Source organism: Pocillopora damicornis, chromosome 3, assembly GCF_964200805.1.
Source record: "Pocillopora damicornis chromosome 3, jaPocDami1.2, whole genome shotgun sequence".
In the NCBI taxonomy this organism is placed as follows: Eukaryota; Metazoa; Cnidaria; class Anthozoa; order Scleractinia; family Pocilloporidae; genus Pocillopora; species Pocillopora damicornis.
This window is the reverse complement of record NC_142672.1, coordinates 3277273-3301503: the sequence shown is the minus strand read 5'-3', so window position 1 is coordinate 3301503 and position 24231 is coordinate 3277273. Positions and strand designations below refer to the sequence as shown.

The window sequence follows — 24231 nt, the reverse complement described above, 5'->3', positions numbered from 1 at the left end:
TTCTGCTTATTTTCATTTTTTTTTATTGAAACACCTGTTTTTTCACCTGTACAAATTGGATACAGTGTTCAAAACAACTCAGAATTCTTCTTATTAAAGGCAGAAGCTTCTTTTTCAAAGAAATCAGAGCGAACTGGCATAAAGCTAGGAAGTTCTGGTAAAGTTTGAGTGAGGTAAAATTCTCACTTTCGTGATGTCTGCACGGCCACCAGTAGCTGTGTTACTTGGGGTACTTTTCGTGCTGGGTAAGCCTATTGAAATGTGAATTCTCGAAGTCAAGATATGATTCAGGGCACGTAAGAAGAAACGGCAGCACTGCTCCTAATTCTTTTCACGAACAAAAGCTACGACTTTTCATCAGTGAAGAATGCACATATAGATATGTTTGGGAAAGGCGAAGAAAAGCGTTGTAAAACAGAAAAGCTGCCAATTAATTTTTTTTCATGAACTGCTACTAGATTTTTGAATGCCCTGTTTGCTCCTAAAAGTCATGCAGTATTTGCTTGAATATTACGAAAGGAATCTTATCTAATGGAACCCCGAGTAAGATTTGAGAAAAAGATCTTGGCAGCCTTACACATCATAGCTCTTTTTGTTTGTCTGTTACTCAAGTCCGCTTATCATATACCTTGCGCATCAATGTTTAATGCTATCATTCTTTTTCAGGAGCACTGCCCAAAGTTGAAGGTAATCTAATGGCGTTTTAAGTATCTGGCTGATCCATGAAAATATTTACTGTCGTACGACACACGTTGAGCACCACCTTCTTACTTGAAACACAATAAATGAAGTGAACACTCAACTCTGCCAGATGTCCTTAGAGAGATGCTGCGTTCAGTGCCTTACTTACGTACCAAACAGCCAAAAAAATTAAAAAAATAAAAGATCTGAGATATAAATGGATAAATTCAGCTTCTTACTTGAGGGGAATGACGGCCTGCGATCTCACGAGACACGTTTGCGTTATGCCAGGCCACACAGTGGCAACCATAACATTTGGCTTTAGTATAAGATAGGCAGGCAGTAAAAAGTCACATCTTTAGTTCGATACTGAGTACCTTCTGAGGATAAAGAAAGCAAATCAGGTAGGTCTAAATTTGAATCAGCTTCAAACAAACCGATTTTGTTTGAAGCTGATTGCCAATAGGTATTACTCTTTGTTTTCCTCCTATAAAGGCTCTTACGAACAGGAAGCCTTAGAAGCACATAATAATTATCGCAGGATCCATGACGCCCCACCAATGAGGCTGGACTCTAATATGAACCAGCAGGCAGCAGCCTATGCCCAGCGGTTAGCACGCATGGGTACACTGCAGCACTCGAGTTCTAGTGAGAGACCAGGCCAGGGTGAGAATCTCGCCATGGCTTGTGGGTCTGGAGGCCTGTCCGCGAAAAGAGCTGTTGATATGTGGTGAGTACTGAAAAAGTACTAAAGAACATTTCACTCACAACTTGTTTCAAGGGAAAACAATGCCTTTGTTGCTCTTGCTGTTTTTAATAACTGAGCAATCCCATGTCAGGTATCAATTTTATCAGTGTAAAAAAAAGTGCTGTCACGGTTAACATAACACATGATTTGACGTGTGAGTCATATACTAGCGATTCCTCGAGCAAGTTCTACAATTTCACTGCTAAAGTTCAGTTCATTCCGAACGTCCCTCTTTCTTAAGCTTCTAACCTTTCCTACTCGTTTCTTTCTTTCCTCTTTCTACCAAAGGTATAAAGAAGTTTGCCAATACAACTTTAACAATCCTGGATTTGGATATGGCACAGGGCACTTCACGCAAGTAGTTTGGCGAAAAAGCGTAAAATTAGGAATGGGCTCCGCCACGTCCGGAAGATGCACCTATGTTGTCGGCCGATACAGCCCTGCGGGGAATATGATGAGGGACTTCAGGGACAATGTTGCGAAGGGAAGTTTTGAAAAGAGTAGTTATTGTAACGGGGGTGGTGGAGGCGGCGGAATCGGCGGCGGCGGCGGCGGCGGCGGCGGTGGTGGTGGCGGTGGCGGCGGCGGCGGTGGTGGTGGTGGGTGGCGTCCAGGGGGAGGTGGAGGTGGAGGAGGGTGGAGACCTGTTGGAGGCGGGGGTGGTGGTGGAGGTGGCTGGAGACCTGTCGGTGGAGGTGGAGGAGGAGGAGGAGGAGGCTGGAAACCTGTGGGCGGAGGAGGAGGAGGAGGCTGGAAACCAGTTGGGAACGGATGGGGCCGGAGGCGCCGCTGACCATCCGAGTAATTTGTCTTTTGTTCCCGTTGAGCGAGCAAATAAACCAGATATTACATGATTTGTTTTTTGAAGTGTACTGTTTCATAGCGGTATTTTTCTTGATCTTGCACCTTTCAACTTTGTCCCAAAGCACTCTACGGTTACTGATGTAAGTACCTTCCGCCAGCTTTTACCTTCAATTTAAGATTTTTACATCATATATTGTTTTCAAAGAACACTATTAGGAGCTATAAATGATCTCATAAGTTTTCCAATCCCTTTTCATCACCATAAGGAGCTTACTAGGAGCTCAGCGTTAGATTATACACGTGCACGTGCTGACCTCAGCAGAATCTATACGACAAGGTATTCCTGAGTTATCGTCAAAAGCAAAATGTATGTAGCATGGAAAATAATCAGTGTGACATGCCAAACGAACAATTATTATCACCTAGAAGGGTAGTAGGTATGGTTTATAGGAGAAGTCATTGGAAGGTCAGAATGATCTCTCTCTCAAGAAAAAGTAAATGAAAAGCTTTACGGGTCAAGTGTTTTATAGCTATTAGACTTCAGGGGATTTTTTAGGGAGTACTAACATAAGTAACACGTGCAAGCTGTATTTTCTAGAAGGACATTGCCTAAAATGGTGCAACAGTTCACTCAGATAAAGTGTAATTCAATTATAATACTTTCAATTTGAATTTAAATTTATTTATTATTTCGATTTTGATTCATTCTAAATCAACATTTCCACTTTAGGTTTTTTTTTTAATAACTCGAAGATTTATTAATATTTCATGGGTGGCAAATTATGAAAATATTTCGTCTTAACCACTTGACTTATTTTGATCTAAATTATACCATTTTTGACTGACTTTCCTATCTAAACACCCGTTGTTGCACCTGTACAAACGTCAATTATAAGCTAACACGACCCGCCTTATTCATAAAGGCACGAGAAATATTGAGAAGAAAACAGTGGGTACTCTGAACTCGGTGTTCTGAAAAAGTTTGAGAGGGGAATTTCATTCCTCTCTCGCTATGTCTCAAAAAACATCTTTAGTTGTGTTGCTGAGGACACTGTGCATGTTAGGTAAGGCCCTAGGGTAATGTAAAATACCTTCATAGGAAAGCTAAGTATCCTGAATAATTTGTAGCGTGAGAGCATTTTATGTTCATCCCGGCCGAGAAATAAATGAGTTTTCGTTTGCACAGACAGAAAAAGGGAAAAAAAGCGTAGAAAAAGAGAAAGTTACTTGATGATAACGCTAAGGAACTTACGATAACACGTCCTTCTGCCTTTATATATTGCCAGTGGTTGAATTTTTTTCACGTAATCGCCCTATTCCGAGGGCAATCATTGATTGATATCAAACGAATTCTGCAAACCTATCCGAAGTCTCGAAGTGCAGAGGAGAGTTGAGAAACTTCAAAGATAAATCTGAATTAATCCTTAATTGCTTAGGAAATTATTGCGAGTAAATGTTTTTATATGATGTGAAAAATATTGTGTAAAGAAAAAATTCCCAAGTCGTACCTTTCAGAAAAGCGTTTCGAAAACTTCTTCAATTAAATAATTGTGCTAAAAACCAAAAGTATGATAAAAAAAAAAGTAATTGGAATTTTGAATCAAAGGTACAATGCTTTTTGAGAAACACAAGTATATTTATCTAACAAATTTTCCTTCAACTTTTAAAATAGAACTCGGCGGACTAGGACACTCTCTCAGACTTTGAAAATATCCTTGAAAAGAGACTTTATTAAGTCATCTCGTCCTCGATGAGTTTTTATTTGACAAGTCTTTGCTGGCTTCACGGTCAGGTTCTTGAACCAGTCGAGGGAAACTTGTGACATGTTGCAATTCACGTTTTTGGTACCAGTTGCATTAGCACACATGTAGCTACTTTTCCGATCCTTCTTCTAAAAATGCTTGATGTACCTTTAAGATCCTTGTCGTTTAATACCCGGCCGATTGAAAGACTTTTTCTCTACCGCTTATTCAGGAGGGTATTTGCATCATTTGTTCTCAATAAAGTTTTTTAGGCAAAATTGACACCGATTTTTTTCTCTTAAAGCCTGCAGGCATTTCCAAACAGTTTTTCATTTGTCTGAAGCTCTCGTCATTTTGAGAGAAGTTTATTAAAACACTAGTATAAAGCTGCTTTTACAAATAAAAAAAGGCAGTTTTTATCAGCCAATCGACATTCAGTTGAATGGCAGTTGATTTTGATTCAAAAGTTGCACTCGAAGTGGAACACGTAAACGCTTTTGGAGATGCTCAAGGACATATTTTCACACAGTTTTCATTATCAAGGCAAGGGGAAGAAAATTTGGGTGACACAATGTGAGTTCACTGATCATCCAATTCTCATAATTGTCAATTTCCTTCTCGTCTCTGGAGATCTCTTTATATCTTTTATCATTCTTTTTAGGGAGGCTGCTTCATGTTGAAGGTAAGTAGCAAAAAGTTCCTTAGATGCTTCATTGATTAGTTTAATTATTTAGAATTGTGTATTTTTTCCCGTATGAAGTCTGTGCGGAATGTGAAGGAAACGCTCGACGGAAAAAAAGTAGTTTCAGGTTTGTTTTCAGAGTTCTGAAAAAGAGATCCCTTGCTGACTATTATTAACGTTCATACTCTCACAACTATGGAAGCTCACCAGATGTCATCAATGACTTAAAATACAGAAATACGTGATGATTCTTTATGAATTCTGTCTAAAGAAACATATCCCTAAAGTAAAACCATGCACTTTACGAAATGGACATTTTACCTGACCAAATGATTAAAAAAAGCGAAAGAATAGATTCATTTATGAACACTCACTACTATTTTTAAACTCTTTGATAAAGGATAATGCATTTGTCTCAGTTCCATAATGTTGCACTCACTTCATGATTTAATTGCGTGTTCCCTTGATAGGACTACGTCATTTGGTCCTCACTACAAGTTGCTGTAACTTTGGTGGATAAGTAGGTAAGAATTCTAACAAAATACCTTTTTTTAAAATCAATCTAGGATCGTTTGAGCAGGAAGCTTTACAAGCACATAACAATTATCGTTCGATCCATGACGCTCCACCAATGACGCTGGACTCAAGTATGAGCCAGAGTGCAGCAGCCTATGCCCAGCGGTTAGCGCGCATGGGCACTCTGCAACACTCGAGTTCAAGTGAGAGGCCGGGCCAGGGGGAGAATCTCGCCATGGCATGTGGGTCTGGAGGCTTGTCCGCAAAAAAGGCTGTTGATATGTGGTGAGTGCTGAAAAGGCATAAAAGAGCATTTTACCAACAGCTTGTTTTCAGCGCCTCTGTAAAAAACGTACTGTTGTGAATCGCGTAACACGCGTTTCCTACGCGCGAGTAATAAACTAATGATTCTACATTAAGCTCTATAGTCTGCATTCTATATAAAAAACCTTGAGAAAGTTTACGAATGAAGAGATGCAAAGCCATTCAGTATTCGGTCAGTCAAGTTGGCTCGAAATCGCCTCAATTATTTCTGTGAACCAAAAGAAATTGTGCACAGTCTCTAAGATGCGTTGCTCATAGTGACGTTTTTTTTCTGTTTCTCCAGGCTGTTTTGTTTCATAATTTCTTAAGTTACCTTCGCTGTGCTCAGAATTTATTTTCTCCAATTTATAGCTCCTTATCATGTCACTTATTTCTTAGTTTAATAAATAATTGCTAAAACGAACTTTACCTTCAATTATTAACATGGCCGAGAAAAGGTTTTGTGTCTAAATATTTTCCAATAAAAGATGATATTCAAAGGTCCTTCTTTCTTTCAATTAGTTCCTCGCTCCTTCTTTTCAACCATAGGTACGACGAAGTTTGCATGTACAGCTTTAACAATCCCGGATATGCGTCTGGCACAGGGCACTTCACACAGTTAGTTTGGAAAGGAAGTGACAAACTGGGAATGGGACACGCCACGTCCGGGCAATGCACCTACGTTGTAGGACGGTATAAACCAGCTGGGAATATGAAGGGTGACTTCGAGAATAATGTTATGAAGGGAAGTTTTAGTAAAGAGGAATATTGTAACAAGGGAGGTGGCGGTGGTGGAAATGGAGAGGGAGGTGGTGGCTTGGGACCTGGAGGTGGAGGTGGTGGGTGGGGAGGTGGCGTTGGCGGTGTGGGCGGAGGCGGTTGGGGAGGTGGAGGCGGGTGTGGAGGTGGAGGTTGGAAACCCGGAGGTGGGTGTGGAGGTGGAGGCTGGAGACCTGGTGGTGGAGGCGGGGGTGGAGGCTGGAGACCTGGTGGCGGAGGCGGAGGTGGAGGTTGGGGACCCGGTGGAGGTGGTTGGAGACCCAGTGGTGGAGGTGGAGGCGGAGGATGGAGACCCAATGGTGGAGGCGGAGGCTGGAGACCCGGTGGTGGAGGCGGAGGCTGGAGACCTGTAGGTGGAGGCGGTGGTGGAGGCTGGAGACCCGGTGGTGGAGGTGGTGGTGGAGGTTGGAGACCTGGTGGTGGAGGTGGTGGTGGAGGTTGGAGACCTGGTGGTGGAGGTGGTGGTGGAGGCTGGAGACCTGTAGGTGGAGGTGGTGGTGGTGGTGGTGGTGGTGGTGGAGGCTGGGGACCTATAGGTGGTGGCGGTGGGGACTGGAGACGTTGAGGTGGTGGATGAGGTCGGTGCTGCTGTCAACCATTGATTAAAGTATTTCTGAATAGAGATAAATATCCACTTAAAAGTTGTATGAGATTGAATTCAAAATTTTGAATTAAAGGATATTTGTTTCCCCTGAGCAATACCAACGAAATGCGCAATTTGTGTTTGTTAAAGTTATTCGATCACGGTAAGGAGACCATTCTTATTTAGGTCAGTGAGGAAGCTGTGGGAGGTAATAGAAGAGATGGAATGTGAAGAGAATCTCTTGCTTACTGAGAATTTGACTTTCCTTTCGATTTTTCTCCACTCCAAGTGCTCAACCGAGGAAACGTTTCTCCTCCATCAGTCTCTAGCTTTGTTATAATGCGCTAGTCTTCTACAGTGGTTTAAGTGGTTTCATATTTTCTTAAATTGGTCAAATCGATGACCACGCTTTGTCGGCCAAAAATGCAAAGGTTGTGCTCCTCTTTTTCTTTCACAAAATGATTTGGTTTTATCAACTGAGCTGATGATGTAAATTGGTCACCGTAAAGAATCCAAAGCTGACGTTTCGAGCGTTCACCTTTCGTCACAATCTCCCTCTAAATTACTGAGCGAGACAGAAACGATTCCTATTTCAACCTGTATCGTTCCAGTTGAAAGTCTCTTTCATAGTTGATGCTTTAATGAGATGCCCCATAAAGCCTCACAAAAGCAAGGTGTAGGTCCGTTCAAAGAGATGAGAGAATAGCAAATGCTAGGATTGTGGCATTTTATAAACTTTTGGGACAGCCACATTGGAGCTTGCCAAGACCATGACAACAATCACAACAACATCACGCTCATAGAGGGGTTATTGAAGCGGCCCTCATAAATCATCACTCAAAAAACAAAAACGTGTCAACCAATAGGCTGATTTGAAGGATAATTATGAAACAAGGATTTTCAACCGGCAGATCTTTCAGCCAGATATTTTTAGGCGTGTTACAGTCCACTATCACTTAACATGTACAGAAATCTTTTTTTTTTTTATCGTGGGATCATCCCACGTCCCCTTAAACCCCTGATCCAAGGCGCGCAGATTCTTCATACCCATTACCAGATTCCTGCGTGGAGCTCTCTTTCCTCGGCCAAATGCTAAATTTGTGTTTGAATAAGGAACAAAACTGAAAACGTCCAAAAGGAAAAGGTGAAAGGATCATTTAGAGACTAATAACTTAATTTAGCCTTTAAAACAGCAAATGGTTAAATGAACCAATCATTTTTACCCACAGAAATTCCGGTTTTCAACACTGTCTTTGACGCAAGATTTTTCACCTTTTTTCAATGTCAGGGGGTTAAAAGACACAGCTGGAAAACCCATAATGTACGTGCGTGGTAGGATATTGGGGTCGCTATGGTTTGGATATAAAAATATTTGATCTGGAAGAGTTACATGCATGTCGGGTCTAAATTGTTTTGAAAAGCAACACCGTAGGGTTCATAGATAATTTATTTCGTAAAAGGAGGTACGTGGGTGAGCGGAAATGTCTCTGTTCTAAATGTTAAACTTAATTTTGTTGTAATGGACTTAAATCCAATGATTACCTCAGCTCACAGCCAGCTGAAGAGAGAAAGCGAGAGTACCTATGTGTTTCTAAGTTTCCATTGCTCTAGAGTTTGTTTTATTAAAGTTTCATTATTGTCATTAGATGTGTTAAGCCCTGTGTGCTAGGTTAATACAGGTAGAGATGTTTTTTTTTTAATTTTTTTTTTTATGGCGTTTACCGTAGTTTTAATTTTACCTTCCTCTCTCAAAAGTAAATAAGTTATCTGATACCGCTCTTGAAGTGACCGCTAAGTAAAGTATCATATGATTGCGCGTTGATAGTGTAACGTTCCTATCTACTTTGCGCCTTCTCCTTTGCAAAATACCAGAAATGGGGTCCAATTTATCTCTAGACTGAATTACTGTGGTACTACTAGTTAGATTGTTCGTTAGGTTGGCCTTGAGAAGAAATACTGATTGTCAGAAATTGCCAATTCAGGTTACTATGCACATATGAATGGAGTTGTTAGGTTTTTTGTTGTTTTGTAATTTAATCTATAGTAATGTGGCCAATAATTATAAAATAAACATCAGCGCTAGCGTTTCAATAGGATTGTGGAGAGCTGATCGTTTGCAGAATTATCAAGCAAAAACTGGAATTAAGGCCAAAAAAAACCTTACATATTATGCTGATTTGTTTACGAAGACTTCACCGTATGCTTTTGTAATCCACTTGAAAACATTGTATGCTGAATATTTTGTGACTTCCTTCAACTCGCTAGAACATCTAGAGAAAAACTGCTCCACAGTTTAGTAACTGTTGCGAATCTCGTCTTGCCCCCTTGAACCAAGGTGTCACAGGAATTTCCGATACATGCATATGCATTGTAGTTCCAACCATAAATTGTTCGAAGCAAACGAAAAATGAAAGGCAGAAATGTTGCAAATATTGAAGTGTGATTTCTTTGCATTAAACCTTTGCGGAAGGCAGGTTCAGACAGAGTACTGATGGATTTGGCTGGTGTCAACCAAATAAAGGATAAGATACACTTCAAAGTTACTAGTTCTTCTGACGTCGCCAGTATTCAGAAATAGTCTTTAATGAGCGTCATACACCCATGAAATAAAGTTGCAAAAGTGCTTTTTAAATACGAATTTTTCCGCCGGTAATATGCAGAATTAAGGTTGCAAGTCGCGCTAAAGCTACGGTAAGAGAGTAAGCTTGACTAAATTTCGTCCATGACAAAGTTGGAGACCTCGAATCACACCCACTTAAAATTTGAAGTGCTCCACATGTGCATGCCACTGCGAGGATGTATTGCCAAAACTGTCACGATAGTTTCATTCCGACACCAATACTAACAAAAGTAGGAGAATAGCCGATTTAATGAAAAGTTCGAGATAAGAAGAGCGTTGGAGCAAAATAAGAAGACTAATCGAGTAAAACATTACTGAAATGTTCTCATTGTGACAATAGGTCTTTTAGAGTCTTGTAATCGGGTTGTGAAACATGTGCGCTCTTGCTGGGGAAAAAAACCTGACGTAATAAAATTTAAGGACATTTCCTGACCTGGGCACGTGCGGAGTCGACGATGGTAAATTTCTTTGTACTCAATATTGTTTCAAGTCAAACTCACAAACACGATCTCTCGTAAACAAACTTTCTCTCACTTCTTAAAAGATCCGATACTATTGGTATGCTCCATTTCAAAACAACTATTCACAGACATGGTCACCGTGGAGCTGGCTTGAGAATACCGGAAATGAGCGGAGACATGAATTGCGTAAGTAAGCGCTTGAGACATGGATCATGTGCGCATTGAAAGAACCTGAGACAGTGTAAACATATTGTTTGTTATTGCTAGTCTACCGTGCTTGCACCTAGAAGGTAGGCTTTATCTTTATTCTCCGAAAGTGCAGTTGGGAACTGAACAAGTCAAAGGCCTGGATAAGCAAAGTTACTCGACATGGAAATCTACCTCGCAAGGTCAAACACCCTCAGGTTTCTCCTGGTTGCAGCACTACTCGTTGCTTTTCAGGTAGGGTTACTTCTTTCGCGCAAAGGCCCAACGATTTATGTCATAACAGTTCTCGGACTTGTACCTCAAAATTTTTTTTCAGGATATTTACGAATCACAAAGTTAGTTCAACACGTCTTTGCAATATACTGCTCTGTTTTGAAAACTGTCAGCCACTTGCTATCTGTGCAACACGCTAAATTGCTAAATATTTGAGTTCCGTTGAAAAACGTTCTGAACAGGAAGTGTAAAACATAAATTACGCTTGAGCACAGTGGATTGATTCTTCAATTTTACTTTTCTGTTCTAACGCATGCTTCGCGAAAATTTCCGGTGTCAGAAATTATTCAGAAATTTAGACTTGTTTTCATATTTCATGGTCTTGCAAAACCGCTTGCGTGTGGTAGGGATAATTAAGCTGGTATTCTGTGACTTTCCGGTGACTTTTCTATTAGTTACAAGTGATCAGGGCATGTGTTAATTATCGCGCGGCGATTTAATTTTATGAAGATTATCTCGCATTTACTGGAAACGTTTTCACAGAGTCGGCTCAAGGTAATGCTAGTTGAAATGAGTGCAAGGATGAGACAAAAAATCGATACCCTCGACCGAAGAATGATTTGGATACATAATCTTAACTGGGAACATAGCCTTTCGCAATATTCATTTCAAGTTTGGTTTCCGGCTACATTAGTTACAGGATCACTTGAGGAAAAGTTTGATACTTATAAAAGTTTACGGGAGCTGAGGCGCATCGATTTTCGACTAATGAAAGGCATCTTATGCCTTTCTGTACGCCTTAGTAACTTTTTGTCCCGCAAGAGTTCTCAAGCGAAACGTTTCGTTATATCTCTGTATGAACTGAGCTTTGTTGAAAAACAGTGACATGTCTTGCATCGAAATGGGAGGTGTTTGAAAAAGGATTATGAGCAAACAAGTTGTTCGCTCTGGCTGAAGGTTAACTGTCGTCAAAAAGCGAGATGTATGAAGCACCTCAAGGAAAAAAAAAATGAAAATGAAAATCAATTCGCAATGCCAATATACATCAAGGGATTCATGGAACTCTGTTATGTAATTTTTTTTCAGAATAAAATATCTGAAAATCTGATGCGAATCGATTTTTCCTAGAAAAACCATAATGTGAAACTCAGCAGTTATCTTTTTCTCAACCCCATTTCATGCAGTTTCGTTTACTTTCAAAAGAAGAAAACATAAGTTTTCCATGTCTTGCCGTCAGTTAGAACATAAACCTACTTTGCATGCTTTCCTTCTTGCAGTAATTAATTTTCAGTGTTTACGTTTAAGAGAGTGTAATTTCTAGAAACGGATTTCTTCTCAGTTGTCAACGCATTGGAGTCTCACACTTATTTTTAATGGCAATGGGACCGAGTTGAGTCCACTTCTCTATGTAATGATGCGCGTGATAAGTGAAATCAGACTACCGCGAAGCGGAGTCACGAGTATGATGATGGAAGAAATTCTTAAGACCAACAAGTCAAAACTATAACAACATTTGAGAGACATCGGTTATACGGTTTCACAAAATCTATCGTTTCTTACAGAAGGTAGTAGCCACAAAAATGTTTATTTCTAGACATTTCCTCTGCAATAGACACATTACTCATTTGAGCACTGCTAATATGTTAACTCAAAAATATGACAAATGTGTGCAGTTCAAAGCCGCTTTGTATGAAATATTACATATGTGCAAAGTTAGAATACAGTAGTTACTGCAGTTAAAAAATTACGACTGCGTTGATCACGAAGATTGATCGTTTAGGTTTTTTTTTGAAACAATATGCATCTGCTTCATGAGGGGGGGGGGGGGGGGATGGGAGGGTTGAAGTATGAACCAAAGCGCGATTAATTGACGAACTGACTCTAGTGGTAGACTAGAACCAGAACTAGGACCACGATGATAAGTAAATATGATTAAACATCTAATCAGGAGAGCTGTTTTACTTCCTAAGGTTGCGACTTCAGCTGGTCCTGGTGGAAAGGTTTCACTACTTCTCAAAAGTTTCTCAAATCCATCAAATAAAGACTTGAACGGAAATTGTTGTGAACCATCTTGTAGGAGTTGTGACTATTACTTGGAAATTTGTCTGAAACAATCTGTTGGCGGATCTTGTTTGGTCTCCGCGACGACAAATACATATCATGACACCAAGCATGTTGTCTTTGGTGCAAACGAAGGCTTCTATCGTGGAGGAAGAAACCCACTGATATGGAGTTTCTCTTCGTGGAAGGTATGCCAGAGTAAGGCGATCAAACATAAGTATATAGGTCTATCTTACAAATCGTGAGAGTTTCTACATCATTGCTTCTCTGCATGAATTATATTGCTTTTAACGCTTTTACGAAACAATTCTTCTTTCCTTTCTTATGAATGTTCTTTTTTTTTCTTATCTGGACTGGAAATTGTTGATAAATATCGAGCCCCTTCACGCCCAGCAAAAAACATTGAGGGTCTGGAAAACTTGACTGATAGCAGTTGATGATTAACTATCCTCGTAGATAATTTTCCTTCTCAATATCAATGTACTTTTTGCTGAGGAAACTATCACTATCATCATTCATGAAGCAATAAAAGTAAGATAAAGTAACGACTATAACTTTTTTAGGGTTCGTTCGTGGTAAGTGTCAAAGCCATGGATTATGATCCACTATCATCGGATGACATGATAGACAGATACGAAAAGAAAGTCACCTTCATTCCTAGTTCATGGACTTCCTCCAAGAATTGGCGGGAAATCACTTTGGGTGGTAACCCGTCTACGACTGTTTTGCAATACACAGTCCAGTGCAGCCAAGATTATTATGGTCCTAGTTGTACCACGCTTTGTATAGAGCGCGATGACAACATAGCAGGTCATTACACGTGCGATAAAACTACTGGTCATAAGGTTTGCCGCGTTGGATGGTATGGTGCCAGCTGTAAGGTATACTGTATACCTCACGATGACAACACAAACGGACACTACACATGCGAGCCAGGGACAGGAAGAAAGATTTGTCTTCATGGATGGTATGGACTCAGCTGTAAGGTACACTGTATCCCAAGGAATGACTCGCTGGCGGGTTATAATTGCGATTCCCAGGGACAAAAAAATTGTTTGCATAACTGGTATGGCAAAAATAAATGTACTGTTTATTGCAAACAGACCAACGATTCTAAGGCTGGCTACATGTGTGACTCAAATGGAAACAGGATGTGTTTACAAGGCTGGTATGGACCTTCATGCGATTGCAAAGCAAGGAACGACTCTTCCATGGGTTACACCTGTAATATTACAACCGGAAGACGAATCTGCCTTGAGGGATGGTTCGGCGACTATTGTGACATTTTCTGTTCCCCAAGAAATGATTCAGCAGGTCATTACATTTGCAACAGTGGCACTGGAGCTAAAGAGTGTCTGCTCAACTGGTATGGAGAAAACTGTACTGTTTACTGCCAATCTAGGAATAATTCTATTGGTCAGCACGAGTGCACTGTAAATGGGAGTAAGCTGTGTGCACGTAACTGGTATGGACCCAACTGCACAATTTATTGCGCCTTAAGAGATGATCAGACGGGTCACTTCACTTGTCATCCAAAGACAGGACGGATGATTTGTAATCCGGGCTGGTATGGTGGCAATTGTACTACTTTCTGCGTTCCTCAAGATAGTGATTGGTATGGGCATTACAATTGTAACAAGATCGATGGAAGTAAGATGTGTCATAGTGACTGGTATGGAGCTCAGTGCTCTACCTTCTGTTCTCCTCAAAATAACTCGGACGGGCATTACAAGTGCGATAAGAGAAATGGCAGCAAGATTTGCCTGGATAACTGGTATGGAACCGAGTGCAAATCTTTTTGCAAGGTAACAAACAATTCAGAAGGACACTACCGCTGTGCGATAGAGGACGGGACCAAGATTTGTGACCGGAGCTGGTTTGGACAAAACTGCACCATTTATTGCACAGCGAGAAATGACTCTCAAGGGCATTACGTATGCGATCCTCGCGACGGTAGCAAGATGTGTCACCAGGGCTGGTTTGGTCGAAATTGCTCAACGCATTGTGTACCCAGCAGCAACTCTAAGGGACATTACGACTGTGGGTCTGAGGAAGGTACAAAGATATGTCACCAAACTTGGTATGGCCCTAACTGCTCCACTAATTGTATCCCTAGGGATGACCCCGTCGGCCACTATAGTTGTGATGCCACCAATGGAAGCAAGGTATGTAACTTGCATTGGTATGGACCTAACTGCACTGCATTTTGCAAGGCACAAAACAACAACGAAGGGCATTACACGTGTGAGGAGGACACCGGCCAAAAACTGTGTTTGAAAGGTTGGCAAGGAGAAGCGTGTCTTCAAAGTAAGTGTACTGAGTCGTGAATGTTTTCCTTTCCTTATTATTGATCATCCGGTCAACCCAGAAAATGCAGGTAGAAAGTGTTTGGATGAAATGACTTGAAAAAATGTCGCAAAATAAATAAGATAAAGTAAGAGTAGTTGCTATTATTGCTGAACTTTATTTTCTTTTTATTTTTAAGGAGTTACATCTACTTCTCACCCATCTGTAAGGACTCCTACGTCATTGTCGTCTTTCCCGACCGAAAAGAAAACCACAGACCACATTATTACGACTGCGTTCTTCCCTCAGACCGAGATGTCAACTACGGAGTCGACTGAAGAAAATAGCGCTGTGGAAAAGGAAAGTAGAAAGGCAGATGAGGAAGGATGGTTGACTAAAACGCGGATCGGTTTGATCACTGGAGGCTTTGCATTACTACTGTGTATATGTGCCATAATTATGATAGCTATGCTAAGGTCAGTATCTCTTTGCAGAAATCACGTGCATGTTTCATTTTGTATAAATTACCTGTTAGATTCGGATCTAATGAAAAGGGAGAGATTCCTTAGGTGTCTAGCCTAAGCTAACCAAACTAATCCAGAAATTTGGGATTAAAATATCATGAAATGCGCGTATTTTTTGTGATTCACATTAAAAAGCACGACTGTTTAGATACCTTTTCGGATGATTTTAAAGTTGTTCTAAAAGAAGAGCCTTCCCAATTTGCCGTATTCATTGGACTTGAGGAACGAACCGGGAACAAACCAAAGGTTTGACCAGCGAGTTCAGTAAGAACAAGGTCCAAGTGTCCATGTACATATTTCCTATTTCAGTTTAACTGTGTATTAAGGAATTTGAGTTCATTCAGGCTTCTTTTGTTCAACCTCAGTTGCAGGCCTAAAGCCAAGCGAGTTCCCTATTTTAGACAAAAAAATGAAACACGGGAGCATTCATCAGAAAGACGAGCAAGTGGTAGAGTAAACCCATTAGCAGACGATATCCTGACGCAATATGAAATGAACGAAATGTTCTTCAAGGTTCAACAAGTCTCTTGGTGAGTTTCTTTCTCTGCTAAAAAGGACTGGATTGATTTTTGGTGACTGGAATCTCCCTTATGTTGGATGAGTAATGCAATTTATACATGTTGAAGAGTATGATCGTGTTTGACTTAAAATCCTTTTTTTTTTTTTTTTTCATTCAGAACACATACATATGATAAAAACAACTTAAGGTCACCCTGTAACTTAAATAAACTATTCTCGTTCTGATGAAGTAAAATAAAGATAACTTTAACTTTTCTTCAAGAAACGCAAAAATTCGCAATAAACGGAAAGTTTAAGGCCTAGTTCGGTGAGAAAAAGGTATAAGCTTTACATCAAACAATTTGATACCATCTGTTTTTTATGATAACTGGAGGTAAACCAATTAGTTTTTGTTTTTCTGTTTATTGCACCAATGGTCTCTTTAAATTCAAAGACATCTTTGCACCTTGCAGAAATAAACTCAGGTTGTCATAATTTGAGTGTTTTCAAAGAATTCTTAAGCCACTTGAATCTTTTGAGAATATTTGGTGAAGACTGATTTGACTATTCATTTTTTTTCCTTGTGTAGGATTGAAGACGGCTCAAGACAAGTAGACGACCACCTGGTGATGTACAATAATCCACTTTTTGCTCCACGAAAACAAAAACCCAAGTGCGGTACCAGTGACAAACAACTAAAACTTGACAATGATTGGAATGTTGTGTTTGATTTGTGAACAAAAGGGTAAAATTGACAAGTTGACAGAAGTTGTAAATTTAATTCCATATGAAATCGAGCTTCAGGTATAAAAATAGCCGTAAAGGCGGACAAGTGACACCAGGAAACAGATTGCTCTTATGTATAATAAAATCACTGGTGAGATTTCATACAAATGAAAGGTCAGAAAATTGCGTCTGAAAATTGCTCATCTTCGAGTCGAAATTTCAGTATGAGGGGCTAAACGTGCCTTTGATCTGAGATTCTAGATTACAACCGTGTAGACGAATCTCTTTTTTTTGTCAAAAATGTCTGAAATTTCTTCGCAGTGAGAACTCAGGCCGCAGGAGCCACGCTAACCTGTCAACACATTTATTTATAAATGAATTTACATTTCCGTTTGTTTGGTCATTAGGAAGTTTCGAGACCACTGTTGCAGATCTTGAAGTAACCAGACTCTTCATGTTATAAAGTCTGGAATTGGCTATTGGTCCCATAAAATCGGGTCCACCCGTGATTTTAGGATGAGTACTCTCTGCTATTTGAGTGCTTGAATCCTGCGGGGATCTAAAACTAATTATACATCTATTGTGGAAGAAATTAAAGAATGCTTTTTTTAGGAAGGATTCGTTTTCAATCAGTCAAGTTTAAGGAGTGTTAAGCCGGAATTCTCTGAGTATTCTCTAGAAGTTGTATTTGTTTACCAAAGTATATCAACTACTCTTTCAGCACTCGATTTTTGGAGCGATCTTTCCAATATCCATTTACTATAAACGGATAAACACCTTGTAATAAGAGGAGAGGCATTAAACATAGGCCAGGAGCTCATTAATGGGCTCTTGCATTGGCTTAGTTCCATTTAATCTTCCAGAAATGGGGTATTACTAAATAGTGGATCAGCGGACGGTAGAACCTCCGGAACCTATGTTTCTCTGTGAAAGAAAAGTAATCAGATAAACAAGAAACTAAAAAGACTCTAACACTGTCTGAAAGTTCGTTTTCGGGTATAAAGAAGAATACTTTAAATGAGAAATATGTTTTAACCGTCCTTGACGTCCAACTCCAATTGTAGCGACATTCACAGTACTAGTACAAGGGTATGTAAGATCATTAGGAGCAATCAGCAGTCACCTACCCTGAGTGATGATAATTGAACAATAATTTAAAAGCTCGAACAGTTTGGGTACCGCGGTATCTGAACAACCCCTCATCCGAAGGATATCAGCAAACTTTTAGGCTGGAATCTAGAACAGTATTCGGGTGCTTTTAGTTTTTATTATAATATTTTTGATAAAAATTAATAGTTCTGCAGGTTCCTTAAGTTCTGCCGGTTCCACTGATTCCAGTGGTTCCGCGGTGTACTCATCTTCAAATTAGTAACACTCCCAGAAATGCCGAACAAGATCTCCACACCTATATAATCCAAGCGTGAACTATTGGAGTTCATTTCAGCGGGTGTGCCGACACAGCCCTGTTCAAGTTGTTGTTCGGTTTCCAGATACAGATCCTTACTGAGTGCCAACGCCGAGCGATAGAAAACGGAAAATGAAGTTACTTCCACTGATATCAGCTGCGGCGATGATGCTTTTCTTTGTGGTAAGTCCTTTCAGTTACGCTGCATAGACAACTATGCCTTAAAGGAGGTGTAGTTGATGGAAACTGCTGGAAAGTGAATTAAAAAAGGTTCCAATCTTTGTTTCGTGGCCAATGAAATATAAGGCTAGGGAAAAGATAAAACCAAGCCTCGCGCCAGGTTAATTATTTAATCATGATTTTGTTGTGGGATCTCTGATCAACTGAACAACAACGAACTCGATGGCGGTGGTTACTAGAGCATGGAATGGCTTAAATCCACCTAAAAGCAGCTACAACCACCTAAAACCACCTAAAACCACTTGAAACCACCTACAACCACCTTCAGAATACTATTTTAAACATTTTGAAGCATTTTTGTGACAATTTTGTTGACAAATATAAATACCCACGGGAAATGTTGTCTTGTTTCGCGGGTCCCCGTCAACAGCGAAAACTAATACCCCTGAAAATTAAGTCACTGTGTGCGACCTTTGTCTATCCAATGGCTCGCATGACCGGGGAAAAACACAAGTCAAATTGTTTACACAGGAGCAGCACCAAGAGCATTGACCCTTTTCGAGTAATACATAGACTACGTTTTAGAGGTCTGCTTTTTTCAATGTCTGACAAGGGTGAACGGGACACCAAGCAGGTAGTCGAAAATTTGATGAGGTTACGTAATATAACATCAGGGGTGATGTGTATAAAGAAAACCCGAGCAACCCTAACCATCTGAAATTGCTTCAAATCGGGCTGTGGAGCGAGCGTACAAGAAAAAAAACAAAACAGTTTTATAGTGAGTTGGTATTACTCAGAGAAAAAAATTAAATTGACTGAGAATAGGAAACCACGAAAAGAACAATGACATTTGAAACGATGTGTGAGAAACAGAACTTTCAAATCTCGCGATATTCATGTAGCTTACAAATTCCCTAAAATTACCGCACTTAAAAGCAGCATCCTTACGAGTCCCAAACGCGAAATAGATCGAGCTCTCATAACCTACGACATGCTGGCATTAATTTGTTCCGATTCTAGCTCTCGATTTACCCGGCAGAGGCTTTTCATGCGGGTTTCGGGCTTCGGTTAGTCTTTACTTTGACCCACGCGAAAGCCTCTGGAACGGTCACTGACCAGTTCTATCGACCCGATGGCTTTCGTACTTGGGCCACGCAGGTTCTTATATACTACGTATTTCTCGTCGTTAGTTTACGGAAGGCGCTGGCTAAAGAGTGAGAGGATTCTTTGAAATTATTCAAATTCAATTGTTTGCTTTGTGCAGTGCTCCTCCGTGGCACATCCAAAGCGGGCCGTTTGTCTAGGATCAGGTTACCAAATTCTCTTCTTATTGCAAGAATTGCCGCAAGCTTGGAACCAAATCTCATCCGTAAAACAGTTTCTGTTATTTGTTCAAATTATTGGGCCTGTTTGGATGTTCTATATATCACAAATAGATTAAGGAAATTTGAGAGTGTTAGAGCCCTGGTGCAGAATTTGAAATTAAATAAATTGAATCGCTGGAATCTTCTTTCAGACTCAAACGGACCTTTGGACCTCTTTTTGTTACAAAGGTATGACATGAATACAGATGTATCCGCTTTAGGTTACTTCCCACCTTCATGGGCCGAAAAAAGGGGTTTTTCTCTTACTAGACAAAACTGACTTCAAACATTTTACCTAACGTTTCCAAGAAAAAAATTTTAAAAATCTCCTAAAGCTCTAAAAGTTATTCTAAAAAACGTAATTTCAGATGAAAGCTAGTAAGTCAAGAAGGTGTCATAATCTCGAACCTGGGCGAATTCCTTGGAGGAAATTTTCACGGCAAGCTCGTTTTTCATGTTATTTGCATCGCGCACCCGACAAAATTCACATGTGGAAGCTCTCTGCTTGGGGAAAAATCTTTTCTCATGGAAAAATCAAAGGAAGAAGAATTTCCATGGTAAAAAAAAAAAAAGAAAGAATACCATTCTATCAAGAAAAGAAAAAAACCCTCGGTGAAAGCGACTGGTACTGGCGGAGTCCAGATTTCGAACAAACAAGTCGCGTCATAAACAAAATTTGTCATACTTAAAGTCAAAAACGAGTTTTCCTTTTATTTTTGCAAGAAACTAGCACTTGTCTTACTTTTCAAGCTAGCGGCTGCAGCGAAACTGAAAAATCATATTAGAGGATAATTTTATTTTCACGAGCAGAAGACTCGGCAAGTAATTAATGAATCTATCAGGTTTCAAGTGGTAATTTGCATGAATATCGGCAAACAGCAAACTCCTGAACTTCCAAGGGTTTCCCCGCAAATAGGAGTAATCTCGTCCTCATAGTGAACGTGAACGAACGAGCATATTTTTTTTTGTTCATTAAGTCGCACAAGAGAACATTCAAACAACACACCCCACACAGAAAACAGTAAGCTGTTCGTACACATTCTTTTCAAACGCTTTGCAAAATATTTGAAAGATAAGAAACACAATAGCCTCTATTTTGCGCGAAAATATGCTGGTATATTTGTTCTTGGTCATAATCTGTTTCTTGAAGCTCACTTCTTTCCATGCCATCAGATTTTTTTGTTCCTTGAATTTTGCCTCTGAACGTTTTTGTACGTGGATATCGATACAAATATGTTCTTCATTACAAAAAGTAAATCTAAAACAAGGAAAAACATTTTTAAAATTATCATTTTCAATAACATGGTCATAGACTGACCGCAAGTCACTTGAAAAGATCGGTACAGAGCAGAAATTGATCTGGAAAAGCGTCTGAAAAAGGAAGATGTTAAAAGGAAGGTGAGTTGTACTGGCTGACTCACGCCGTGACCAGTCAGCAGTCATCTCACGCATACTTCAACACCCTTTTACCCATTTTGTCTACGAGTTTTGTACTATTAATTTAAATGTTTAATCTGTTGATTCACACTGACCCTGACATCAGCTCAAACTCTGCAATCTTCCTTTTTCTAAAGAATGTTAACATAACAATGAATTTTTCTCCATCTCACTTCTTTACACTTTCCATCTCCATCTTCATCTTAGAAAGCCACCGAGTAGAGCTCGAAAGGGCCATTTAAATCAATTTTTTTCCATTTGTTACAGATGTCGTGTAAAGGGAGTGGACGTGTGGTCGTGACCCTAAAATATTACAAAAATCCTTCTCACAGGACCTACGAATTCAAATGCTGTGACGCTGGGTTATTTGGTTGCTCTGGTGGATGTGAAGCATATTTCAAAATTTGTGTGACAAAGTCAGCCTCCGCCAATACGCATTCCTGTAACATGGGAACTACACAGACTGCAGTCATTGGCAACAGGGATGATCATAGACTAAATTTAAGAAAAGAGTTCGCATTCACATCCTTACAAGTAAGCCATAAAATTTTGCGATTTTGTTTGCCTGGTGCACTAGCAAAATTTGTTTTGCTCCATGTCCAAAAATATCGGCAAAATTTGTCAATCGTGGGCGCTCTGAAAAGTAGAAAAAAAATTGTTGACGACCGAGTGTCAACCACATCGATGTAAAAATTGAGCAGAACTTAGACTTGGAGATTCAGCCTGAACGTAAAATTGGACGCCATGATAGTTTTTTCTGAGTATCCTGAGTACTGATCATCATGCAGAATCTTCCATCTTCACCGATTGATTGCCGCGTAAAAATCAAATCTTTTCTCCTTCAAATCGTGGTTTTTAAATTGAAAAAAGTTGTCAGATTTCACGCCTGACAAAAATTTGTACTGCTCTGAGGTAGGACGACAGCGCCTATGTTGATTGGTAGGTCTTGACAAAATTTGATTGGATAAAAAAATCACCGGGCGCACTTGTCTCACGGGACTGATGACAGATTTTTTTGCAAAACAAACAAAAATTTGCCAAGTGCGTCATTCTACAGCCAAAGCATCCGCGCGTTTGCCCTTAAAACACTCACATAGGTTTGAGTACTTATAATGGACTGTGTGTGTTTGTGAATGTAAGAGATTGTTTACTAATACAGAAATTACTTTCTCCAAAGGAATTCGTTAATTTGAAGGTGCAAGTCTGGGACCATGACAAAATTCTTAAAGATGACCTAGTGGAGACGTTTTTTAGCTCGAATAAACCTTGGTTGCCTAACCATGGCCATCAGAAAAAGACCATACGACATAAGAGCAGGGTTGTTCAGTTGACACTTGACCTCGAGGTATACTGCAACAAGAACTACTACGGCCCTCACTGCACAAAGCAGTGTGTCCCAGGAAAAACCTACACGTGTGGATTGCTGGGAGAAAAGGTTTGCCGAGCTAACTGGTATGGTAAGAGCTGCACTGTGGAGTGTATCCCGCGGGATGACTGGAGGGGACACTACACCTGCGATAAAATGGGGAAAAAGGTCTGTAGATCAAGTTATTATGGAGAGAGCTGCGCTCGATGGTGTGCCCCTCGAGATGACCCGCGAGATGGACATTTCAACTGTGATAGGCAGGGAAACAAAATCTGTCTTCCTCGTTGGGAAGGGCCATCCTGTAAACGATGCGTGAAAAACTGGTTTGGTCCTGGTTGTTCTACACATTGTGTACCTCAAGACAGTTACGAGCTTGGACATTACAAGTAAGTTGTTCCATATGCAGTTTGCACAAATGTGCAAGGTATTTCAAGGCGTTTTTTATTGTCCTTGTTAATGCTCATGAGAAAGAGATCCACAGTCAAAAATAGCCAACACGAAAAAAATTAGCTACCTAAAAAGTAGTTTAGCCACTGTTAGTAATGGGTTCGTTCGGTTGTTTGGGAAAACAGGTCAGCAGTATTGTTCCCAGTTTTATACATTACGCTTTCTTAGACACCAAAGATTGCATTTACCTCTACAGATGCAGCCAATCAGATGGAACGAAACAATGCCTACCGTGGTGGTTTGGTAGCGACTGCAAGGCGCACTGCATTCCTCATGACGATGATGACAACGGCCATTATAGCTGTGCACGTGAGGGAAATAAGACATGCCATGACGGATGGCACGGAGAGAACTGCACAGTGTTTTGCATTCCTCAAGATGATGACATACGAGGCCACTATACTTGTGACGAGGAAGGCGGCAAAGTCTGTTTAAACGGGTATCGCTCTCCAGACTGCATGGACTGCCTCCTGGGTCGGTATGGCGCAAACTGTTCTTTATCCTGCTTGGTAAATGACACGTACGGCTTCCAGCAAGGCTACATCTATTGTTCTGACGATGGAGTTAAGCAATGCAAGAAGTGGTGGCATGGCCCAGAGTGTCTCCAGTATTGTGTCCCTTATGATGACAACGAGCACGGGCATTACGTGTGCGAGCCAAGAGATGGAAGTAAAGTGTGCAGACCTGGCTGGGAAGGGCTAAGCTGTCTTAATCGAAAAAAGAACTGAGCATGCAGTTTTGACAGAGAAGTCAGTAGATTAACAAGTAGCATGAACTTTTTGCAGGAGGTATTCTGCGGAATAACAATTTTTTTTTTCATATCAATTTTTTTCTATTTTTGTTGTTTTTCAGTTGTTTTTGTTTCTCTGATATAAAACACATTTGTACTGTAGTATCGCACTTTTTAAAATGTTATCTCTCATAATTAGAGATTATTACGCCGTATGTTTAAACAAGTAAGGGTATTGTTACGTGATTCTAGATGTGTTATTACGATTTTGTAACACCAGTATGTTGTTAAGACAGGAGGCTAACTTGTCGTGATAGCCAATGACCTATCCTGCGTAAATATAGTTTTAACTGTTAATTGCTGTCTATTGTAAACAGTGGCCGGCAAGTGACAAAATGTGTCAAAAAACATATTTTGACTAGAAACTAAAAGCAGCAAATACGTCCAAAAATAACCATTTACTTCTGCACTTCGTTATCTTTTAATTGTATTTTTTTTTATCTCACCATGATGCAAATAAAGCACATATTTTTCACTCTTACTTCCCTTTCATCTGTTCCTTTTTTTATCACGTGTTGACAGGAGCTCATTGGTGTTGATAACCTTTGCGGTCTAAATGGCTTATGGGCAGACACGAAAAAATATCACGGGTGGTATATTATGAAACTCATCGCAATCATGAGTTGTGAGCCATCAAATTATCTCTGTTCTGCGAGTTTTCCTTTATTTCTCTGCATTATACCTTTTGTTAAAACTCTCTATCTCTACAGCCCACAAAAGAGGGATATGAGCTGAATGTTAGGAAACTGGGCTCCAGCTGCGTGTTCCAGGGGGGAGGGGGAGGGAGAACTTCTTCTATGAAATCAG

The 24231-nt window shown here is 40.1% G+C and overlaps 4 protein-coding genes across 4 annotated transcripts; all 4 read left to right on the top strand.

The window, feature by feature from the left end:
• The first annotated feature begins 52 nt into the window (after window positions 1-52).
• On the top strand, window positions 53-2283 carry LOC149047856 (Golgi-associated plant pathogenesis-related protein 1-like). The gene is made up of 4 exons (XM_089200960.1): window positions 53-245; window positions 667-687; window positions 1177-1411; window positions 1718-2283. Exons 1-4 carry the CDS (start codon window positions 194-196, stop codon window positions 2220-2222), a joined length of 813 nt encoding a protein of 270 aa, XP_089057086.1. The 5' UTR covers window positions 53-193; the 3' UTR covers window positions 2223-2283.
• Window positions 2284-3137: 854 nt separating this feature from the next.
• On the top strand, window positions 3138-6956 carry LOC113664140 (uncharacterized). Its single transcript, XM_089200912.1, has 4 exons — window positions 3138-3297; window positions 4637-4657; window positions 5224-5458; window positions 6026-6956. Exons 1-4 carry the CDS (start codon window positions 3246-3248, stop codon window positions 6819-6821), a joined length of 1104 nt encoding a protein of 367 aa, XP_089057038.1. The 5' UTR covers window positions 3138-3245; the 3' UTR covers window positions 6822-6956.
• A 2933-nt stretch (window positions 6957-9889) lies between these two features.
• On the top strand, window positions 9890-17407 carry LOC113664136 (uncharacterized). Its single transcript, XM_027179733.2, has 6 exons — window positions 9890-10361; window positions 12311-12589; window positions 12965-14708; window positions 14887-15163; window positions 15577-15741; window positions 16299-17407. The coding sequence occupies exons 1-6, from the start codon at window positions 10290-10292 to the stop codon at window positions 16444-16446; spliced, it is 2685 nt and encodes an 894-aa protein (XP_027035534.2). The 5' UTR covers window positions 9890-10289; the 3' UTR covers window positions 16447-17407.
• A 443-nt stretch (window positions 17408-17850) lies between these two features.
• Window positions 17851-23905, top strand: LOC113664141 (uncharacterized). The gene is made up of 4 exons (XM_089200907.1): window positions 17851-18023; window positions 21089-21355; window positions 21999-22573; window positions 22831-23905. Exons 1-4 carry the CDS (start codon window positions 17973-17975, stop codon window positions 23360-23362), a joined length of 1425 nt encoding a protein of 474 aa, XP_089057033.1. The 5' UTR covers window positions 17851-17972; the 3' UTR covers window positions 23363-23905.
• The last annotated feature ends 326 nt before the right edge of the window (window positions 23906-24231 follow it).